Raw genomic sequence first — 20,672 nt, 5'->3', positions numbered from 1 at the left:
GATGAGAGGCAGTCAGTGGTGACTCAGTGAAAGCATTCTTGCCCCTGATTGATTCCTAACTAGTTCAATTCCAGTGCGGCCACCCACTTGTCTTTTAGTGGAGACCTGCTTGTTGCTATAATGCTTCTGCAGGGTCCTCATACTAAAACACACTAGTGATCGACTTCTGGAAACCGGCCACTGAAACCAACAGATCCAAAAAGGTCTGGTCCACAACTGAGGATGGGCACGTGCAGGGCCCTCCCATTGCACATGGGGTGGTCGTGAATCCACAGCAGCTACCACCAAGTGATAAGAGCTAGGCAGGAAGTCAAAATACAAAGACATCTTTTCTTCCAGTGCAACTGTTGTCCCTGTCACTTGGACTTCTTAAATGCTGTCATCGATATTGCATGATTTACAATTTTTCTCTTTCCATCACTAGACTGAAATTTGATGAAATTATAATTTATCCATTTCCAAATTCCGCTCTGTTGTGTCTTAAAGGTTCCAACAGGGCCACCTACCCATAGAACACCAGGACAATAAACTGTAGGGCCTCAGCCCACAGTCTATGTTTTATGTTGAACAAAAATGGGGGGAAACACGTGCAGAACTGTGCCTCATGTCATTTCACAATGGTATCCTCTGAACTGCCTCACTATCTAGATTATCTAAAAACCCAATAAGCGCCCACTGCTTGTTGTGTTTGTCATGTGTTCCCTGCTGTTCTTCCTATAGCCATCTCTCACTTAGCACAAGAGATGGAGCGTGAAACAAAGCACTACATGGTACTGAACTTTGAATCACTGTGAAAGAATTCTCTTGTAAAGTTAATTATTCATTTCTAATGTACCCTTCATATAAATCTGGATTTCCATTTATTCGCTTTTCTTCATGTATACTTGTGATAACTCTTTAAGGAGAACAGAAATAAAGAGATTCTCATAATGAGAAGAGATGAGTCAAATAGCATTAAACCTCATTTTGGATAAAGGTTGGATATTTGCAGAGTTAAAATCCCTAACTAGTCATCTATAGGGCACTTGCTTAATGGAGTTTCCAAGAATTGGCTAGATTCATCCCTCATACATCTCATGAAATGTTATGTTTCTATGCTAAGCCCTGGACAAATTATACATCAATCTTGACTGATGCTCAGTTCCTATCAATGGCCTATATTTTAACATCATATTTATGGAAGATGAAGGGCATACCATCCTTCATTTTTGCAAAGATCTCTTTAGATTTAATAGTGCTTTATCTAGAAACACTGAAGAGAAATACATACGTAGATATTATTCACTAGGTCCTACATAAAATTGTACTTTGCTTTCACATTATAGACTTTCATCAAAAGCTACAACAACAAAGAGCTACATGAAACCTACTGATACAGGTGCCATAGAAATTACACAGAAAACACAGCCCCCTACATTATTGTGATTCCTAAATTATCCTCTTGGGCAAGGAATTGTTTTTCTATCCTTTAGAACCTCTCAACCCCACTCTCTACATCCCACCCCATATGAAAAGAAAGAAAATCCCATAATTGCCTGGGCCTCTCTTTCTATTACAGGTACCACTGCCTCAAGTTCCAATTTCTAGTTAAATTTAATAATGAGATAGGACTACCTCTGGGGAATTTCTTATAGAGCAATATTTCTGATTATCTCACCTAGAGAAAAAAATTAAGTGCCTGTCTTGCTGGGTATTTTCATGTGTGTGTGTTAAGAATGTTTTCCTGTGAGTGGTGAGTTATCAGTGGATTACAGATAGTGTTATAGTGGTCATGGAACCTGACCCCAAGAGCACTCTGTATTTCTCCGTAACTAAACTTGGTCTCCATGGACAAGAGGAAACAGAAGAGAAGACGCCATTCATCATAGAGGGTGTGTGTGCCGGAAGTTTCATCATTGAGAGAGGTGAGCCTTAACCCGACGGAGAAGCATCAGGGAGCAAGCAGAAATGAGGGCGCCATAGAGGCCATCCTGCCTTCAGATGACGCTATGAGACTCAACTCAAGCCTGACAGCAATTGCTTCAGAACTATCATCATGGAACTTCATCTACCCAATGAGAAAACACCAGGGCTAGAGACTATCCTGCTTTGGGCCAGCAGTGGGCAGTTGTCCAACATATTTCTTTAGCCTCTGTAGGTAATAAATAGAACTAAATGGCATTAAGTTCCCAGTATGTTGGATACTTAATTAGTCTGTATGAGAAATGCAAAGTCAACTACCATGTAATATTTCTAGAAATCAAAGAGGTTTCTCATAGTAGACAAGCAATGTTTATAGCATCTTTATACTCTCCCTAGTCTGGATAGTCTTCTCTGGATTTTAGCACCCCTTGCCTTAACTTTATTTTATTGGTTATTTATAATTTTCTACTATAGTATCTATGTTCTTATGAGCATCTGAAAAGTTTTTTGTAGACTGGGTATGAAATGGATTGATGGATGACAGATGAGCAGACATGTGTACTAAAATACAGTGTCAATACTTGTTAACCAATAAAAACAATGCAGACCGAAAAATAGCATTGAATTCTTCTCTACTCAGTGTTTAAAATGCATGCCCTACATGCGTACATCATTTCCTCAGCACGTGTATGCACACGCATGAACGCACAATCACCGACAAACCCATGCACACACGGAGTGGACACAAGCAATAGAAATACCTCATCCTGTCCACTGCCAGCTCCTGGAGATTTTCTTTCCTCGTCCACTTCTGGCTGAGGTCCATTATTAACCTGGTCCAGTTCCTCGCCATTTTCCTCATCAGTGCCTCCATTGACACGAGCAGGACCTGCTGGCCCCTCACTGTGGTCCAGCGTCTCCCTGGCTTGCTCCGGCTCCTCAGTAGCCTCCTGGCCTCCTTCTTCTTCAACATCACCATTCATTCCCGAAAAGTCTTTCTGCTCTGTATCCTGCTTTTCTTTCTCTCCATCTTCTTCTTCATCTACTATTTCGGCTGGCCTCTGAAAGCAAAAGTGAAAAATACAGCTGATACTTTTCCAGAGAATGCTGTAATAAAACCAGTTATTATAATAGAGTCAAGTGAAGCTTCTTTGAACTTACATAGTATTTTACAGTTCATAATATACTAACCTCTACTGAGCGTCTAGTGTGTGATACACTCACTACACTACACAGTGGTCTCTCCATTCATCCTCACAACAATCCAATGAAGTTGCGACTAATCCCATTTTAGGTGAGAAACTAAGGCACAGCCTTAATAAGTAGCTAGCTCAAGGTCTCACTGTGTATGAGTTGAAAAGCCAGGGTTTGAACTAAGCATGTCTTTCTAGAACCAGAGCTCTTAATCTTCAAGCCAGACAGGAAACTGAACCACAGAGTCCTGTAGCCAATGCTGGGAGTGTCTGGCCCGGGAGAGAAAGTAAGATTCTATCTTTACTTCTTAGGCAACGCCTAAGAAAGCTGGCAATAAATCTCTACCTACAAACATTGATAATTGTGTAGACCCAAGACCACAAAATTACAGATCCTTTTCATAAAGAAATAATTAAAATGATAAAATAGTTTTATAAACTTGATGAAGACATTTTTACTGCTCTTTAGATACAGGTAAATCTGAAGAATGGTGAATTCCAGAGTCAAAACTTTAATGGAAGAAAGACCCAGTTTCAAGTCCTGGATAGGCACTTGCTGGCTGCTACCTAGCTTTAAAGTCCCCGTTTGTAAAATGAAAATATTGTAAAATATAAGTGGAGATTAAGGAATGATCCATGTGAAGATTTTTGAAGTGGCATGTTCTGTGCCACGTCATTTAAGTTTTATGCTAAAAATAAATGAATAATGGGGGGAAATTAACTAAGTTACAGAATAAAGTGCCCAGTGCAGTACCTGATTTATCACAGATCCTAAAAGACATTAAAAACCTTTCTCAGATGTTGTGATACTTTCTTTCCTGGAGCTGTTTCTTCATTTTAACCCAAGGAGGTAATTTTTTTTTTAACAATAAGGTAGAAAGAGCACAGATCCGTTCTATTGTTAAACCCCAAAACCTGCAGTTCATTTAATCCTCCACAGCAAACACCAAAACCCCAGCCATCAAATCGATCCTGACTCACAGCAACCTTCTGTAGACTTTCCTACGGGAGCAGACGGCCTCACGATTCTCCCAGGGAGCAGCTCTTGAACCTCTGACCTTGTCCTTAGCTGCTCAAAACTCATCACACCGAGCCAGCTGCCAGAGCTCCTTGTGTCACCCCCCTCCCCCAGCCTCTGTAAAATGACCTCTCTTCAACTGTGCAAGTCTATTCCCTTCCAATTGCCCAAATCATAGTTATGGAACTTCTAATGATCTCTTTTGCAGATGTAAAAAGAATATTTTCCCTTTGGGAACTACAACACCCCCCCAAAAAACAAACAAACAAACATTGCTGCAAGTCTGACTCCTAATTACCAGTAAGACGAGAACTCCCCCATAGGGTTTCTATGGCTGAAAGGGTTACAGAGCCAACTGCTCTCTCTTCCCCTGCAGAGCAGCAGATGGGTTTGAACACCTGCTCTTTCAGGCAGCAATCCAACGCCTAAACCACTGTGACACCAAGGCTTGGGATGGAAAGTGTGAGTAGAGCAAACTGGAATGGCTCCCTAAGGCTTCTGAGGCTCTAAATCTTCACAGGAGCAGACAGCGGTTAGCAGTTCGATGTGTAAAACCCCGATGCCACCAGGGTATCTTGGGGGAATGTCTAGAAGGAAAAACTTAAGGGAGAGTAGCCAAGAAGATCAGGGTAAAATTCAACACTATAGCACTTTGAAGGGGAAAGAGTTAGCACTATTAATTCCTATATTCTTCCAAAGGGGGAAAAAAGTCTTAATTTTAGTGATAGTATACTAAACATGCACTTTTAAAAATGCAGGGCAAAAAAAAAGTAGTTGTTCTTGAGGAACTGTGAGAACAGTGTTTGACATCATGCAGATAAAACAACGATCCAGGAAAATCGCCCAAAAAAGAAATAAATAAGCCCACTGCTGTCCATTCTCACTCAGAGTGACCATATAGGACAGAGTAGAACTGTCCCTCTGGGTTTCTGAAGCTGTATACCTTGTATGGAAACAGACAGCCTCATCTTTCTCCTGCAGAACAGATGGTGGTTTTGAACTGCAGACCTTGCAGTTAGCAATGTATAATCCCCTACACCAGCAGATCTCCTACCTAAGTTTCAGCGAGATCTTTCATGTCTAACAGTGCTGCCGCCTGTCTATTCTGACCATGAAGATCAGTGGGAGGGGGCCCTCGGCCATGATCCAGGCAGGGGCGGAGACTCTTGAGAGGTAGGAGGCAGAACATCATCAAGAAAGAACAGACAAGAGATGTACGAAATGGAAACCCACAGTGTTTGGTAAGGATTTCCTTTTTCATTTCATTTTTTTTTCTAACATGTGAGAACAGAGTTTCTGCTTAAGGCAAACGGTTAAGTGCTAGGTGGCACCTGGCTGGTTGATGGCACTTGTGAGGGCCTGGCGATCTGCTGCAGAGGGCTCCTAGCTATTGAAAAGCTTATGGAATAAGCACAAAAAAGCATAATCGGCGGCAAGAGGCTGTTGAGTTGAAGAATGTTTCGTTGTGCACATCTTTGCCACAATTAATAAAATAATTACAGAAACAACAAAGATTACCAGGAAGAAGAAAATGTTCTCGGGCTGATTGAGGTCATGAGTGTGCACCTCTACTGGAGACGACTGAACTCTGGAGTGGTATAGATGGACTCAGCACCGGCAGGACTGGACAAAACAGACAGAAAGCAAACGCATTCGGAGCTCTGCTCTTTTCGGAACCCGGTGGGGTCAGCCTCCGTCTGATGGCAACTGATTTGTGTGTGGGCTCTTGTTTGTTGGTTTCATTTGAGCATGTGGGCCTAACCGATCTCAGAGCACAGTGGGCAAGAGAGACATAAGGAGGGGCTTCAAAAATTTGTGGGAGCAACTGCAATTAAAAAAATATAATAGAAATTTCCAACCACCTTCTGGACAAACCCTCATGGAGTCTACACCCTGGGGTGCAGTTATGACCTGTAAACTCACTGGGGACCCCAAACTAGCAAAAGCTGAACCATTGCTCCTAGGAGACTGACTGGGCTCGTCTGAGAACAAAACGCTTCTGGATTTTTATTAAAGACTGTTGGTGTAATTTGGGAGGGGACATTACAAAGACTCTTAGGTAGAGTACTTAAAGCAGCGCATTAAAAAAAAAACAACCCCAAAGTACTGCAGCTATAATGGCCAATAAGAGCAGATTTCTTTTTAAATTACCTCTGCAAATTGGATAACCACAAATCACTCTCCTAGAAATGGTTTCCATTAGTATATGCTGCCTAATCTTGCCTTGTACCGAGAAACTTTTGGTTTGGGCTTTAAAGGAAGTTATACAGTGTTTCTCAATTGAAGCAAATATTCATAGTAAACATATATTCTTATACATTGGTGCGCATTAAAGACTCTCTGGTGGCACCATGGTTAAGCGCTTCGCTGCTAACCCAAAACGCTGGCAGTTCAAACACTCTCCTGCTCTGGGGGAGAAAGACGTAGCAGTTTGCTTCTGTCAAGATCACAGTCCAGGGAACCTGATGGGGCAATGCTGTAGACTAGACCTCTGTTCTGTAGGGTTGCTATGAGTTTTCATCCTTCCTGTGGCAATGGGTTTGTTTTGTGTTTTTGGTATTAGTTTTCTATTACTAGTCTAATGAATTATAGCCCATTACTCTATGTATTAAGTGCATAAATTATATGAGTGATTGTTCTGGGATATTATTATTTACTGTACTCGTAATTTATTATGATTATTTTAAAACCAAAACCATTATATGCCTCCTGCCTGTCTGATAGTGTTACGTAAATTATTAAAGCCTATTAAGGTAACTACTTGCAAGTAGGCAAAAGAGACCTTTTGCCTTCTTGCCTTCTAGCTTTATGCTTAAAATTACAAAGTGATCACATTATTTTTTTTTAGTTTTTTAAAATTTCATAATCTTACTCCTGCCCTCACTCCAAAATCTTGTACATTTTTACTCTTTTTAATGCAGATGATTGTGATATTCTATATTTCTTAGAGGAAGAAAGTGCTGGAGTTGGATACATCAACCCTAAACCCAGGCTTCTGGTCTCCTCGCCATTTTCACCATCCCTGCTAACAAGCAGCATTATGCTTCCATCCCATTATTTCTATTAGACTTTTCCAGCACAGCTATTTCAGTCATCATCAAATCAAGCTGCATCCGGCTAACTCAACTTTCAGAAATGCAAGGTTATGATGCCAAAATACCAATTTGACCAATTTAAGTAAGACAGTAACATTCGTTTAAAAGGCCGATAGTCCTTTAAAATATCCTGAGCCTGGAATGAAATGTATTATTAGTAGGACCCTATGCTTCAGTGGGTGGGGAGGGGAGAACGAAGGAAAGACAGCAATGTTGCTATGACAGATTTGTAATGAATAAATGAAAAGCAATGTGCTTCTTGGTGTAATCTCCTTTGAAGCAGGCATTACATTATTAAAGATGTTTCCAGTGTACACATCAATCAGATCATCTCCAGAAGGAACACTGGGCTTCACACCATGTGCACACACACACACACACACACACACAATCTACACCATGGTGAGGGACTGCAAGCAAGTAAAAGAGAGCATTGCTTTCACAAGAGGATGAGCATTTCCATGGAGGGAGAGAGCTGTTCTTGTGAAGCAAAGGAAAACCAAGAGGAAAGGAAAGAGGGGTTGTACGTTTCAAGCCTCCATGCAGCTTCAGCCTCCACTCGGTTCTTTCGGATCATTGACTCAAGTCAAAGACTCACTGCCCTCAAGTCAGTTCTGACTCATAGCAATCCTATAGAACACGATAGAACAAGCCCTTTGGATTTCCTAGCCTGAAAGCCTCGGCATTCTCCCACAGAGCCACTGGTGGTTTCAAACGCCTGACCTTGCAGTGAGCACCCCAATTGACCAGTAACATACAAGACAGAGTGTGTTTGAAAGTTGCTACTCCCTTGGCAAGTCCAGGGAGCAGTCTAGCCTTTAGAAGCTTGCCTAGGTGTGTCCTTGATGGAAACCAGGCTACTGGAATCAAATAGTTATGAGACATACCCAGACCAAAATCGTGGTAGGGCCTTGAACTGATCTTGAAAGCTTTTTCTAAACGGCACAAGTGTGCGTGTTCCCGTCAGGGGCCCTTTCCCCCTTCTGTAGTCTGCAACTGCAAAAACTGACCCGCCTCCAATCACGATTTTGTGATTCAGTTCCTTTGTGTCCCATGCTTCATAAGTTGGCCCTGTGGCTATGAACACTTAAGACACTTTTGTGGCCTCATGTGGATGTCTCCCTTGTCCAAATGGTGCCTTTGGTCTTGTCCTGTCTTTATCCTGCTTAACACTTAATAAGATGGTCTCTATATATTACATCGGGAGCCTTGCTGGTGTAGTGGTTACACATTAGGCTGCTGACTGCAAGCCCAGCAGTTTAAAACCACTAGCTGCTCCGAGGGAGAAAGACCGGCTTTGGAGGTACAGCCTCAAAAACTCACAGACGCAGTTCTACCCTGTCCTATAGGGTCGCTATGATTCCGCATTGACTGGAAGACAGTGCGTTTGGTTTGGTTTTGGTTCCTCCTAAAACAACAGCAAAAAGTAAAATAAGCCCCGACGTGGTGCAAAGAGTCAACTTGTCCAACTGTTAACTGAAAAGAGTGGAGGTTTGAATGCACTCAGTTCCTTTGGGTGGGGGCTGGGAGGAAGGTATGGTGCTCAATTTGCAAAAAGAAAAAAAAGTAATCAATCACTGAAAATCTTGAGAACAATTCTACTGTGGCACACATGGGTGTCACCATGCATTGGAATCAATTCAATGGCAGCTAGTTGATGGGTAAAATATTTGTAAAATATGATAAAAGCACGTGTTACATAGCCATTTTATATTCTAATAATGCTATAAGAAAAGGCCTGGAAATCTATTTCCGAAAAACCAGCCACGAAAAACCCTGTAGAGCACAGTTCTCCTCTGGCCCAGAAGTCACCATGAAGCGCAGAGAACTTCTGTGCTGATGGGTGCGATACAAGGTGCCCTCCATCTTCATTTCTGCGTGCTATGAAAATACTGAACATGTATGATTCTCAAGTAGATGGTTGAGAACCTGGCGGCTAACCCAGTGGCTGGCAATTGGGACCCAGCCAGCAGATCTGCAGGAAGAAGACTTGGTGATCTGCTTTCATAAATATTACAGCCAAGGAAATTCTATAGAACAGTGTAACTATTACCTGGCTCAGAATTGACCCTACTGCACTCATAAACAACACCAACACACACATGTGTGCGCGTGCATTCACACACACACACACAAATTATGATGTGCTTCGGGACTCATGGGATGTCTCGACGCTCTCTGAATAGCAGGTAGGCTCCCCTCTCCCAGAAAGGCCAAGGCAAACTCTGGTTATGGTGGTCACTTGCAGGGGAGTGGACAGGGGAGCCAGGATCTAGAACAGGGGTTCTCAACCTTCCTAATGCCACAGCCCTTTCATACAGTTCCTCATGTCGTGCTGAACCCCAAACCATACAATTATGTTTGTTCCTACTTCATCACTGTCATTTTGCTACTGGTATGAATTGGGTGACCCCTGTGAAAGGGTTGTTCGACCCCCAAAGGGGTCATGGCCCACAGGTTGAGAACCACTGATCTAGTAGAACCAGGCAGAGTGCCTTCAGTCACCCTTCCCACTGCAGCCTGACACCAGCTACCAGCCCTGACGCCCAGTTGAAGTTGGGGGACGCAGGCAGGGACGCCCAGGCCAGACTCCACCAGAGAAGGCTCAAGGTTTTTGTGTTTGGGGACAATTACTTTAGAAAACAAGTCGATAGTTTTAAAAACCAACATACTGATTGCTTCTTTTGTAGTGTGAAACACAAAGCAGGCCCTCTGTGGATAGCCAAGTGATGGAAAATGCTGATACACTTAAAAACAAAAAGGCAATTTATGGAGGAAATTTGTGCCACTTTGGTAAATCTGTCTGAATGTACCTGTATATGTTTTAAAACCCACCCCCATGGGATCCCTGTAATCTGTTTATTATACAGTTTGCCTTATAAATTAAAACAAAAAGGAATGAGTATGTGGCCGTGGGAAATGATCGACCTGGGAGCTGCGAGGTCCTGGGAAGTTCTTGGAAAGGTCTTTCTTCAGGGTCAAGAACCAAAGTTAATAGAGGTCATTGCAGGTGTGTCTCCTTGACTTGACCAGGAATATGCTTCCTACAGATACGAAGGCAGCCCATCATGGGTTGACTTCGGAAAAGTAAGGAGGATGGTCACATGGCTCTGGCTTACTGAGCCCTGGCTGGCACCTCGCACTGTGTTAGCTGCACCTCGTGTGTGTGCACGATCATGTTCACAATCGTATTCGCAGCAACCGTTAGAGGGAAAGCATGACTGACATTCTCTTTTTCAAATAAGGAAACAGATAGCAACAAGTTGACCAGGCTTGCCCAGCATTTCAGAGGCAGTAAGTGGCAGAGGAGAGAGAAGTCTCTTTGACTACTGGACTGGAATGACGGTTTCCTCAAGATAATGAATAAAGAAAGTAGTACAAAGCCAGGCACCGTCGAGTCAGACGGCGATGCACAGAGTTTGCAATGGCTGTGATTTCCATGGAAGTAGATCGAGATCTTTCTGCCTAGCAGCCGCGGGTTACCTAACAATTTAGTAGAATATAGTGAACAATTCCAAAAGGCATGGTGATGTTTTTCCCCTCGTGTGAGACTGTTCACTGCAGATTAGTCTTTAAGCACAAGTAAGCCCATGCTTGCCTTGTTTACTGGGTTCCCCATCCCTGCCAGGGATGGTAAATTTGAAAAGAGATTTCAATTCCATAGGAGGATGCTGTGGGCTTGGGAGAGACACAAATTCCAGGCATTCGTAGAAGCAAAACATTTGATGTGGCGGGAAAATATGTGTAATTGCTCACTACGGATTAATGCGCATGCAGAAGTAAGCATGTGTTCACATTGCTTATTGGGTAATCAGGCACAGCTTTCTAGGCACCTTTGTGTGGAGTCAGACTGCCAACCATTCAGTTAGTAGCTGAGTGCTGAGACATTTGCACCGCCAAAGAGAGAAATAGTCCAAACTCAGCTCTTAATTATAAATAGTTACTTCCATCCTCGTATCTCTGAAGCCAGTGCTATTTTGTCATGTGGGGTCCTGGGCAAATGCAAATTCGGAGTAAGAAACTCTCTGTCTCCTCAACAGGCCCACCAATAACACAGTGTGTGCCAAGGGTAAGAGTCTTATGCACCACATAAGAAAGCTATGTGCATAAAAATGTATCCTTGTAATAGAGACTTAAAGTCTCTAAATGAAGTTCGGGTGCATTTTTATCTTTAAAAATATCAGTCAATCATGTATCGAAAACTGGGAGACAATTGGGTTGATGGAAGGATATAAAGACGGTTCTGGAAGATTTGTTGCAGTGACATCACCAAGCCACTGTTTACTGAGAGTCAGATTATAAAGGAAGGACGCGTCATGGCAAAGGTAGGAAGTCAGGATGATATTTTTACCTGAACCTAAATCTGCTCCCCTGACCTTTGCATCCCATTGTAGCCAGTGTGTGACGAGAATTGTAGAACAACCAGTTTTTAGGTAAAGCTTGTTTTCCCGAGAAGGGCATGTCTTCCTGAAATGTCAAGTCCATGGCTCATAGCTACAAGTTAATTGTACTCCGTCATCTTTTGCGTGAAGCCCAATTCCTATGTGTCACTGGAGTCTAAAGAGGATACTCATTGTTCTCTATCCTGCAGACTCATCGAATAGGCACAGACATTGCTTCAAGTCAGACTCTTCCAACCTCACAGCCCTCCCGACGTCCAGAACGGCCGGCATGCAGCCAGGCTGATGACAGTTGCAGACAACTGCAGATGATATGTACCTTCTGATAACAGAGGTTTTTTTTAAATAAGTCAGGATTTGCACTTTCCAATAAACACATTATTTATCATTCTTAATATTTGTTCTGGAGAAAGTCAGACCATAATTCCTCCCAAACATGATGCTGGCTTTGGCATTCCAAGTGCATTTTGCTGACATGCATATCTTCCTATTTATTTTTCTCACCGACATTCCGAGAAAGTGGTTGATTTGGAGGGCAAGTCAGAAAAGGTATGGTAGTTATTATCTCTGACTACATTCTAACAGGGCTGGCAGGTAGGGAGGAAGCACCGAGAGAACCATAAGTATTCAGGTTTTCGAGAGCATATGCATGCAATTCCTAAAGTTGACTCAGTAATCCTGAGGGAAGAGGGAAGAGGAAAGAAGATGGAATATGAAACGCACATGGAAATGAGCCACGAACATATTGAAAGTATCAACTACGTGGAAGGTATTTGCACGGATAGATGGGGCTGCCTTAACAGACTCTCTGACACGCACCTCACCACTGTCAGTGACGGCAGCACCAAAGTCAGAAATGGCGGCAATGTGTCTAAACAGGTACAACAGCGAGGGTCCCACGCGTCGTAGGATTAAAATGTTGATCGTTTTTCCCCAGATGTACATAAGTGTTCCCTGAGGGAGGCCGTTTAATGTTTAATGCCTTTGCTGTTCATGATAATAGCGCAAGTTGCCACTATCTAGGCAAGATCTACACCGGAAACAACCCAGGACAGATCCTCACCGATCAATTCTCCTTCCCTGAAATGTATTAGACCCAGGAATTGGTGACCAGAACTCAAAGACGGTAAAAAGACACCCTGACATGCCCATTTCTCCAGATCAAGGATGTTACATTTGAAATTTGGAGACGTATGTGCATCTGGGGTGGAGGAGGATTCTGTAGATTTCATTGTCAGCGTTCAGATCTAGACATGGAAAGCAAAGCATAGGTGTGATCCGTGTGCCGATATCGCTGCTCCCGTGTAAATGAAACACATCTCCCCAAGATGAATGGGATGTTTTGAAATAATCAGGTTCCATTTCTCGCATGATCGCAAGGTAGTACTTCAGCTTTCAGGAGCTTAGTTTCAGAGAAAACCCAAAGCTTGGGTTTGGTTGGGAGGAACAAAGACCTACCAACAAAGGTGATTCCAGTCAGTGTGGCAACCATGTAAAGAGATCCTCAGAGAGAAGTGACAGCCATGCCTGCTTACAGGTGGTGCTCCAAGGGTCATGTCATCTCCACAAGTTCCCCTGGCACCCATCGGAGATAGAGGCTACACTGAACATCCATATTCAGTGAGTCCGGAACACTTGCTCCTCATTTGAACATACAAGATCGCCCATTAAATTTGCTCACTTTAGAAGTAAATGTGGACTTTCTTTTGTTGATATCAGAAATCCCTGAAGGTTACCTTCTCGTGTTTCACACTACTTCTATCAATTCCACACAGCCCACAAACAATGACACAGACAGTTGTGTTGACGCTGCGCATGGGGAATTAAGAACTCAGATCACTTCCACCTTAACGCCTGGCGTTGTATCTGAGGTTTGCAGCATCAAACATAAATATGGTTGACGAAGAGGCTGTGATTCATGTAGTGTTTATGCATAACTCGTTTCAGTTCAAGGCAGGCAGACCAATCTTTCCTCTACAAAAGTTATTTGATTATGGAATATGGAATAATTGGAAGCCTCTAATCACCTGGGCTTAGTTTAGTATTGCTAGAAGCAATCTTTAGAAGCAAGAATGGTGCGACCTTGTCTCACGTACGTTGGACTTGCTCTCAGGAGAGCCCAGACCCTGGAAGAGAACATCATGCTTGATGAAGGAAGGAGGCAGATGAAATGGACTGACAGGACTGTTGCAACAATGGGCGCCAGGATGAAAGCAATTGTGAGGATGGGAAAGGGCTGGGAAGAGTTGTGTGCAGGACAGCAATGAGTTGGATCTGACCCCACAGCACCTAATAACAATAGCAACAAAGATCTCCCACCAGGAATGCCAGGCTGGCATACATAGTCACCAGGCTAAGCTACTAACTGAAGCTTGGAGGCTCAAGTCTACCTCGAGGTGCCTTGGCAGAAAAGTCCTAGTGGTCTACTTCTGAAAAACCCAAAGTTCACTTGACTGCAACTGATTTTCTCCATGTACCTCTCACCTTTCTAACCTCAAGGTACTCAGGGCAGCGAACAAAACTGGAAGAAGCCAGGGCCCTTGGTCTCCTCTCCTGATTCTCCCATTGACAGGCTGTGCTATTTTGGCTCCAATCGCTTCTCCCTTGTGGGTTGATGGTTCCTTCAATGACAAAATGAGAGATTGGGGCCAAGTCCCCTTCTTACTCTACACTCACTACAATCCTCTCTCGGAGTGAGCAGCCTCCTTGGTTTTTCGATTTGATTTTACACAGGGGGAAATGGCAAGACACAGGAGCTCTTTATCTCGCTTACCCTTCACAAGAGAAGCTGCTGGTGATAACTCATTCTCCAGAGGAGCAGTGATGACACCAGTCAGGGCCTGGGGACTAGAACTGCACAATGGACAATGGAAGATGTCAAAGCTCCTCCGTCTGGCTACGACTATCAGATGCAGACTCTTTAAAATGGCACTATATCCTATATTTGAGCCACAAGCTCAAGTACACCAGGGGTCGGGCGGAGGAGGCAAATGTGGGCTTCTATGTAGATATTAGACAGCAGGGAGATCTGCAGCCTGTGGGCAACTGAACAGCAAAGATCTAGTTAGAAGGATTTAGATACTGTAAACCCTGGACCAGCCCAAGAGTCTTTCTTAGAGGGTTGGGTCGCAGGCTACCAGTTGGCCACGCCTACTATAGATTCTGTGAGGGTTTCTCTCTAATGAATGGTTACAGGCATGATTTCTAGTTAAGCATCACAAATCGAACAGATATGCTTTTTTCTTAATTCCTTCCTATGCTTTTCTAATGTGTCAGTGAACATAATTTAATAAGGACTGGACACAAAGGGACCCACCCAGACCCTTAAAAGGAAAAATAGTCATAAAATTTGGAAAATAGTAAACTTATGGGTGTGAGTTCAATGACAACAGCCCAAGGAGGCGGCACATGAGCCTGCAAGAAAGAGCAGCCAAGAAGCAAGCGTCTACATTCTGAAATCCCCGTCCTCCCTGTGGGGACCTGCACGGTGCATGTGATGCTGGTGTTTCAAACACATCAGGAGGGTCATCCTCGGGGGACCCGTGTTAGCAGAGTATCCAGACAATGACACACTAGAAATAAAGGCCTGGCTGTCTGTTTCTGAAAAGCAACCATTGAACATGCCAAAGATGGCAACTGAGTGTGGCCAAATAAAATGCTGGAAAATCAACCCCTAGGGGGAAGGCAGTCAAATGCAGTGACCACAACCATGGGCACAAGCAAACCAACAACCATAAACATGACACGGGACATGCACTCTCCAGTGCAACAGCAAATCATTAGGATAAACTGACTCAATGGCAACAAGCAATGCATGAATGAAAACTGTAGACAAGGCTTAAGAATCTAAAGCAGCGGTTCTCAACCTGTGGGTCACGACCCGTTTGGGGTGAAACAACCCTTTCATAGGGGTCGCCAATTATAACAGTAGCAAAATTTCAGTTATGAAGTAGCAACAAAAATACTTTTATGGTTGGGGAGGTCACCACAACATGAGGAAATGTATTAAAGGGTTACAGCATTAAAAAGGTTGAGAACCACTGATATGAAATGTTATTTATTTCTATACTTGCCCTCAAGGAGAGAGCACTGAAGATATGGTTGCTATAGCGAAGTGTGGTGAAGAAATCTGAAATGCCTGGCTATCAGAAAGAATAGCATTTGGCCTCTTAGAGGCCTGTCTTAAAACAAGCCACCTAAGTGAGGAGTCAAGTAAGTGTCCATGGAAGAAACACACCAGCCTGTATGATCCAAGGATTGTAAAGAATAAAGTCCAAGATGAGAAGAGGGAACTATATTTGAGCTTAAATTCTGAGCACCACGTTTGCAGAAAGCTACAGGTGATAGTGAAAGTCCAAATTTCCATTTGCAAGGTCTCAACATGAATTAAGTGTCTGATGAATCCTCTCGGACTATGGACCAGAGATGTGCATAGCCTTGATATGAGACAGAGTATATTGGAAAGTAGATTAATGCATTAATGCAGGTGTCAAAAAAACTCCAAGTCACTGCCATAGAGTTGATTCTGACTCACTGTGACTTGATTAAACAGAGTAGAATTGCCCCTGTGGGTTTCTGAGGTTTCAAAACTTTACGGAAGTATAAAGTCTCATATTTCTCCCACAGAGCAGCTGGTGGTTTTGAACTGTTGGCCTTAGGGTTAGCAGTCCAACACATAATATATTGCATTCCTCCAGTGCAGAAGTAGTTAAGTTAAACTTTAATACCTTAGCCATTGTTCTCCCTTTTGGCCCATTTTAAGTTAATTTGGCTTTTACTATTATCCACTTTCTTTTATATTGAGATTTATCTCTATTTTATTTTGATTTTGTTTATTTTTGCGTGCTTTATTCCATGTATGAAATCCAGAATAGATAAAGCTACAGAGACAGCAACTGGCTGAATGGTTTCTTGGGGATATGGCAGGTGAAGCCGGGAGGAAATGGGGAGATAATAATAATGCAGACCAGAAGAAAATGTCCTGAAATTTTATGGTGGTGATGATCGCTCAACTCTATTTAGTATGATTAAGCCATTGCATGGTATACAATTGCTTCATTGACTATTCATTGAATTGTGTTAATTGTATGTCTATAAACTATTAAAAATAAAGTTTATCTATCTCTAGAGAAAGGGGGGATGAATGTGGCTAAAATAGGTGAAGTGGCTAAGATACCCTTCCTTACCCTTGGAAAATATAGGCTTATTCTCTAAGTGGAATAAGTTGAAATACAGAAAAACTGGACCCAAACATGGCTGAGCATTGAGCCTCATGGCACTGTAATTAAACTAAGAAGGTTAAATCTCGTTACTTACTAGGGACGGCCTCCATTCCTGTTCCTATATTTGGATCTCAAAATGCTGACAACCAGGTTTAAGCTACCCAGGCAGAATATGGGAAATGTCTTTCTTGAAGAAACACACCATCTCAAAAGGAAAAAAAGAAACAAACTTATTTTGACAATTGAAGGGATTGCCAATGCAATGCCTGAAAGCAATCGCCCTGCAATGGAACTGCCCCCGTGTGGTGAGCTCTGCTTATGTATGAAGGTTTCTCTTAATGCTTCACTCTGGAACCAAACCTGACAAGCAAGGGCAGCCTATAACACGGTAACAGAGATCAAAATGCATATTTAAAAATAAGGAACTCAAGAGAAAAAAAATATTTTAAAAACTTTAAATAAGATGTCATTAATCCTTCGAGAGGTAAGGCACGGTACCACATTCATAAAACAATACTCAAAAATCAAACGTGCTGCAATTGAGTCTATTCCAGCTCACAGTGAGCCTGTGGAAGATTTCTGAGGCTGTTGAATCTTCCCTGGAGCAGATAGCCTCATCTTTCGCCTGCATAGCAGCTGGGGGATTTGAACCACTGTCCTTTCAGTTAATAGTCCAATGTTTACCTGAGAATGCCACAAGAAGAATAGATGCTATAAAAAGTAATATTCATCCATCATGGAAATACTTTTCAACATTAAAATATGATGGTTAAGGTATTAATAAATGGAAGGTGAGAGTGAAGGAAATCTTTTAGAGAATAGAAAATGTGTATATCCGTAGAGATGGAAACTAGAGGAGGCCATCAGAGAAGCAGGAAAAGAAATCCCATATCCCAAATACTTGGAGTTCCAGAGAAAGAGTAAGGAAGTGTAAAGTAAAAAACAATTAAAGAAATAATTCAGTAACTTTTTCCACAACTGAAAAATCAAAACTTTCCAGACTGTAGTTGCCAGTCAATAGAAGTTTCCCGGGCCAAAGAAGCACACTCCCCGCTCTATACTATGGCATATCACCAGGAAAATTTCAGGACTCCAGGAACAAATACATAACCTAAAATCTCCAGAGAGAAGAAATATAGTTCATTATAGATATTCAAACCCATTGTGAATGGGAAAGACAATTGAGCAAAATCTTCAAAGCCTGAGAGAAATTATTTCTAACCTAAAATTGTATTTCTGACCATAGTCATAGTTAAGTTTGAGTAGAATTCAAAGGATGTTTTCCGATATGTAAAGTCTCAAATAAACAAATAGATGCTGCTCCAGTATTTGGGAGGGGTGAGGAGAGTATAACTAAGAATGACATAGACTCCAAGAAACAGGTCTAAAACTGGAGAACCAAAGGCAATCTCCTCAAAATAACTGGTAAGGAAAGATGTTAGGATAAGAGTTAAAGCAGAAGATGGAAAAAATTGAGGGGGAAAAATGAAACTAAGAGAGTACTGGCTGTGATTGGCTATTTCACTAAATTAAGAGTTGTAGCAGAACTCAGAGATGGGTTAGCAACAGATGGACAGACAACAACCCTGATCACATTTCAAATCAAACAAAATGCTGGACCGAGAAAAGACAAAAAAGGAAATGTAACCACAGTGTACTGCATGTCTCAGCTAGGATTAATACTTACATAGCAAAAATAACGAAAGATTAAATATTGATGCAGACAAAACCTGTTGTGAAATCATACTGGGGGGAAATGCAGGAAGCATATGTGTGGCAATCACTGAGGTCCAGAGTCATGAAGATTGAAAGTTAATTAGTAACATCTACGTTTTAAAAGTAAGATGTGAAAATAAGCAGATGGCCATGTTTTATCGAATTCATGGAATGTGAACTGGCAATAATTAAAAGGATTGCCCTTATTTCATATACCCCTAAGGGCAGCAATGACAACAAAGGTAATTAAACTATGATATGCCATCATTTGTTAGACTTACATTATCTCTTAAGCGTTCAAATGAAGGTGTTGGGGGCAAATGTATGGCTTGTAGAAACAGGGAACTGGATTCTTTGAGAAACAGTAACTGGTTTTCAAATTGGTTACCTTTAAGTTTAGGAATGGGGAGGAGTGGAGCAGGTGATTGCTATTTTTGTTATAATCTTTGTGAATAGAATTGACGTTTTAAAATATTTTACGTATAACTGTGATTAAAACAACTACTCACACGTGTTCATGGTACTGGATTCGATGCTACTTCATGGGAACTATTTAGATGAAAACATTCTTCATTTCTCATTATTTTACTACGTAAGTCTAAATACAAACTGATGGGGAAAAGCTATAACATAGCTCAAAACTTCTCTACCATTATTGTGTCCATCATCTTCTCCCTTCTGTATGTAACAAAATCCAAACATAGTTGCTTGTATTGTTGTTTCACAAGTATTCATCTGCCTATGCTTCCGAGATGGTGGATCATCCTGCCTGATCCTTACTTAGCAGGGGCAGTTCGCTTAACTCGACTCCTCAGCTGAGAAGAGTGCTAGTTTATACACACAGCATAAAGCCACATAGCTCACTAGCGCCCCAGTACAATCACAGGGGTTGATTAATCAGGCACTCAACCCCATTGCTTATGGCCAACCCCAGAATGATTTGGAATGTACATGGGGGAAATCATTTTTTTTAAATATCTATTTTCTTATTAGACCCAAACTCTTTCCTAAGAAAAGGCACTTTATTTTGGCCTGCCCAAATAAAAAGGAATGTAAACATTCTTAAATTTCCAATCCCAAAGATTGGAAATAGCATGAGAGCCATCAAAATTGACTTGTCCCTAGCAGATGAAAAAGTGTCTGGACCTTGGAGTAGACTCTTTCTTAACTATTACATAATTAATATATATAATTTTACATGCATGCACACAAACATACATGCTACGGGGCATCAGTAGAGGCTATCAAGAACTTCAAAATGTCTGACATTTCACCCCACTTGCAGGCTCACACATTAACCTGCCACAGTTTCATGGATTCCCAGAAGATACACACTCTTGGGTCAAAGACAAAGGCCTCTGTTGCTTACAACAATAGTAGTAGCCATAATATCCACATTTGCACACATTACCCAAGGCCTGACTCCCACGGAGCAATGGAAGAGGGCTAAACGATGCCTACACGCACGATGGCTTGCATTTTGGGGGAGGAACACTAGGCTCAGAGATGTCGAACTCTTTGGTAGTTATCAGTAAATGTGCCCCCTATTAACACCACAGGGAGACATTCGACAAATCAGACCTTTGCTCTAGAGCAGTGTTGCTCAGTCTCAGACCTATTGGCATACTGGACCAAATCATCTTTCTTTATGGGCATCAGATTTGTCAGCATCCCACCAGCTACCAGTAGCATTCTGCTGGGGAGAACAACTAAAACTGTATACAGAAATTGTCCAATGTCCCCTTGGAGGCCAAATTGCCCCCCAGATAAGACTGATTGCCCTGGTAGGAGTCACCATCTCCTACGACATCGGCTATGAAGGCTATGTCCCTACATCCTCGGACCATCTGGAACAAAGCACATGCTTTCCCTTCTTCTTGGCCCTTTGAGTAAACTTACAACGTGATCATCTAGACGAAGGCAAACCAGTCCAAAAGCAAACAACTAAGTATAGAACGAGAAGATGTTGTTGTTGGATGTCATGGAGTCCGTTCCAACTCCCAAGAACCCTTTGTGTTGTTGTTGTTGTTGTTAGATATCATTGACTCAACTCCAGCCCATAGCTACTCCATGTGCAACAGAACACTGTCCATAACGTGCTATCTTTACAATAGTTCTGACGTCAG

The 20,672-nt window shown here is 42.2% G+C and overlaps 1 protein-coding gene across 1 annotated transcript in view; it reads right to left on the bottom strand.

Annotated features, from left to right (window-relative positions):
• The window catches only part of DCDC2 (doublecortin domain containing 2), a 223,867-nt gene that overhangs the window by 1,913 nt on the left and 201,282 nt on the right, over nt 1-20,672 (bottom strand). Inside the window, exon 9 of the mRNA XM_075540741.1 lies at nt 2,664-2,963. Within this exon, the coding sequence (XP_075396856.1) occupies nt 2,664-2,963 (300 nt within the window). The remainder of the gene's footprint in view (nt 1-2,663; nt 2,964-20,672) is intronic.

The sequence above is a fragment of the Tenrec ecaudatus genome, chromosome 1 (assembly GCF_050624435.1).
Source record: "Tenrec ecaudatus isolate mTenEca1 chromosome 1, mTenEca1.hap1, whole genome shotgun sequence".
Taxonomy (NCBI): Eukaryota; Metazoa; Chordata; class Mammalia; order Afrosoricida; family Tenrecidae; genus Tenrec; species Tenrec ecaudatus.
Note: the sequence above shows the minus strand (reverse complement) of the source record. Positions and strands in the feature narration are given on the sequence as shown.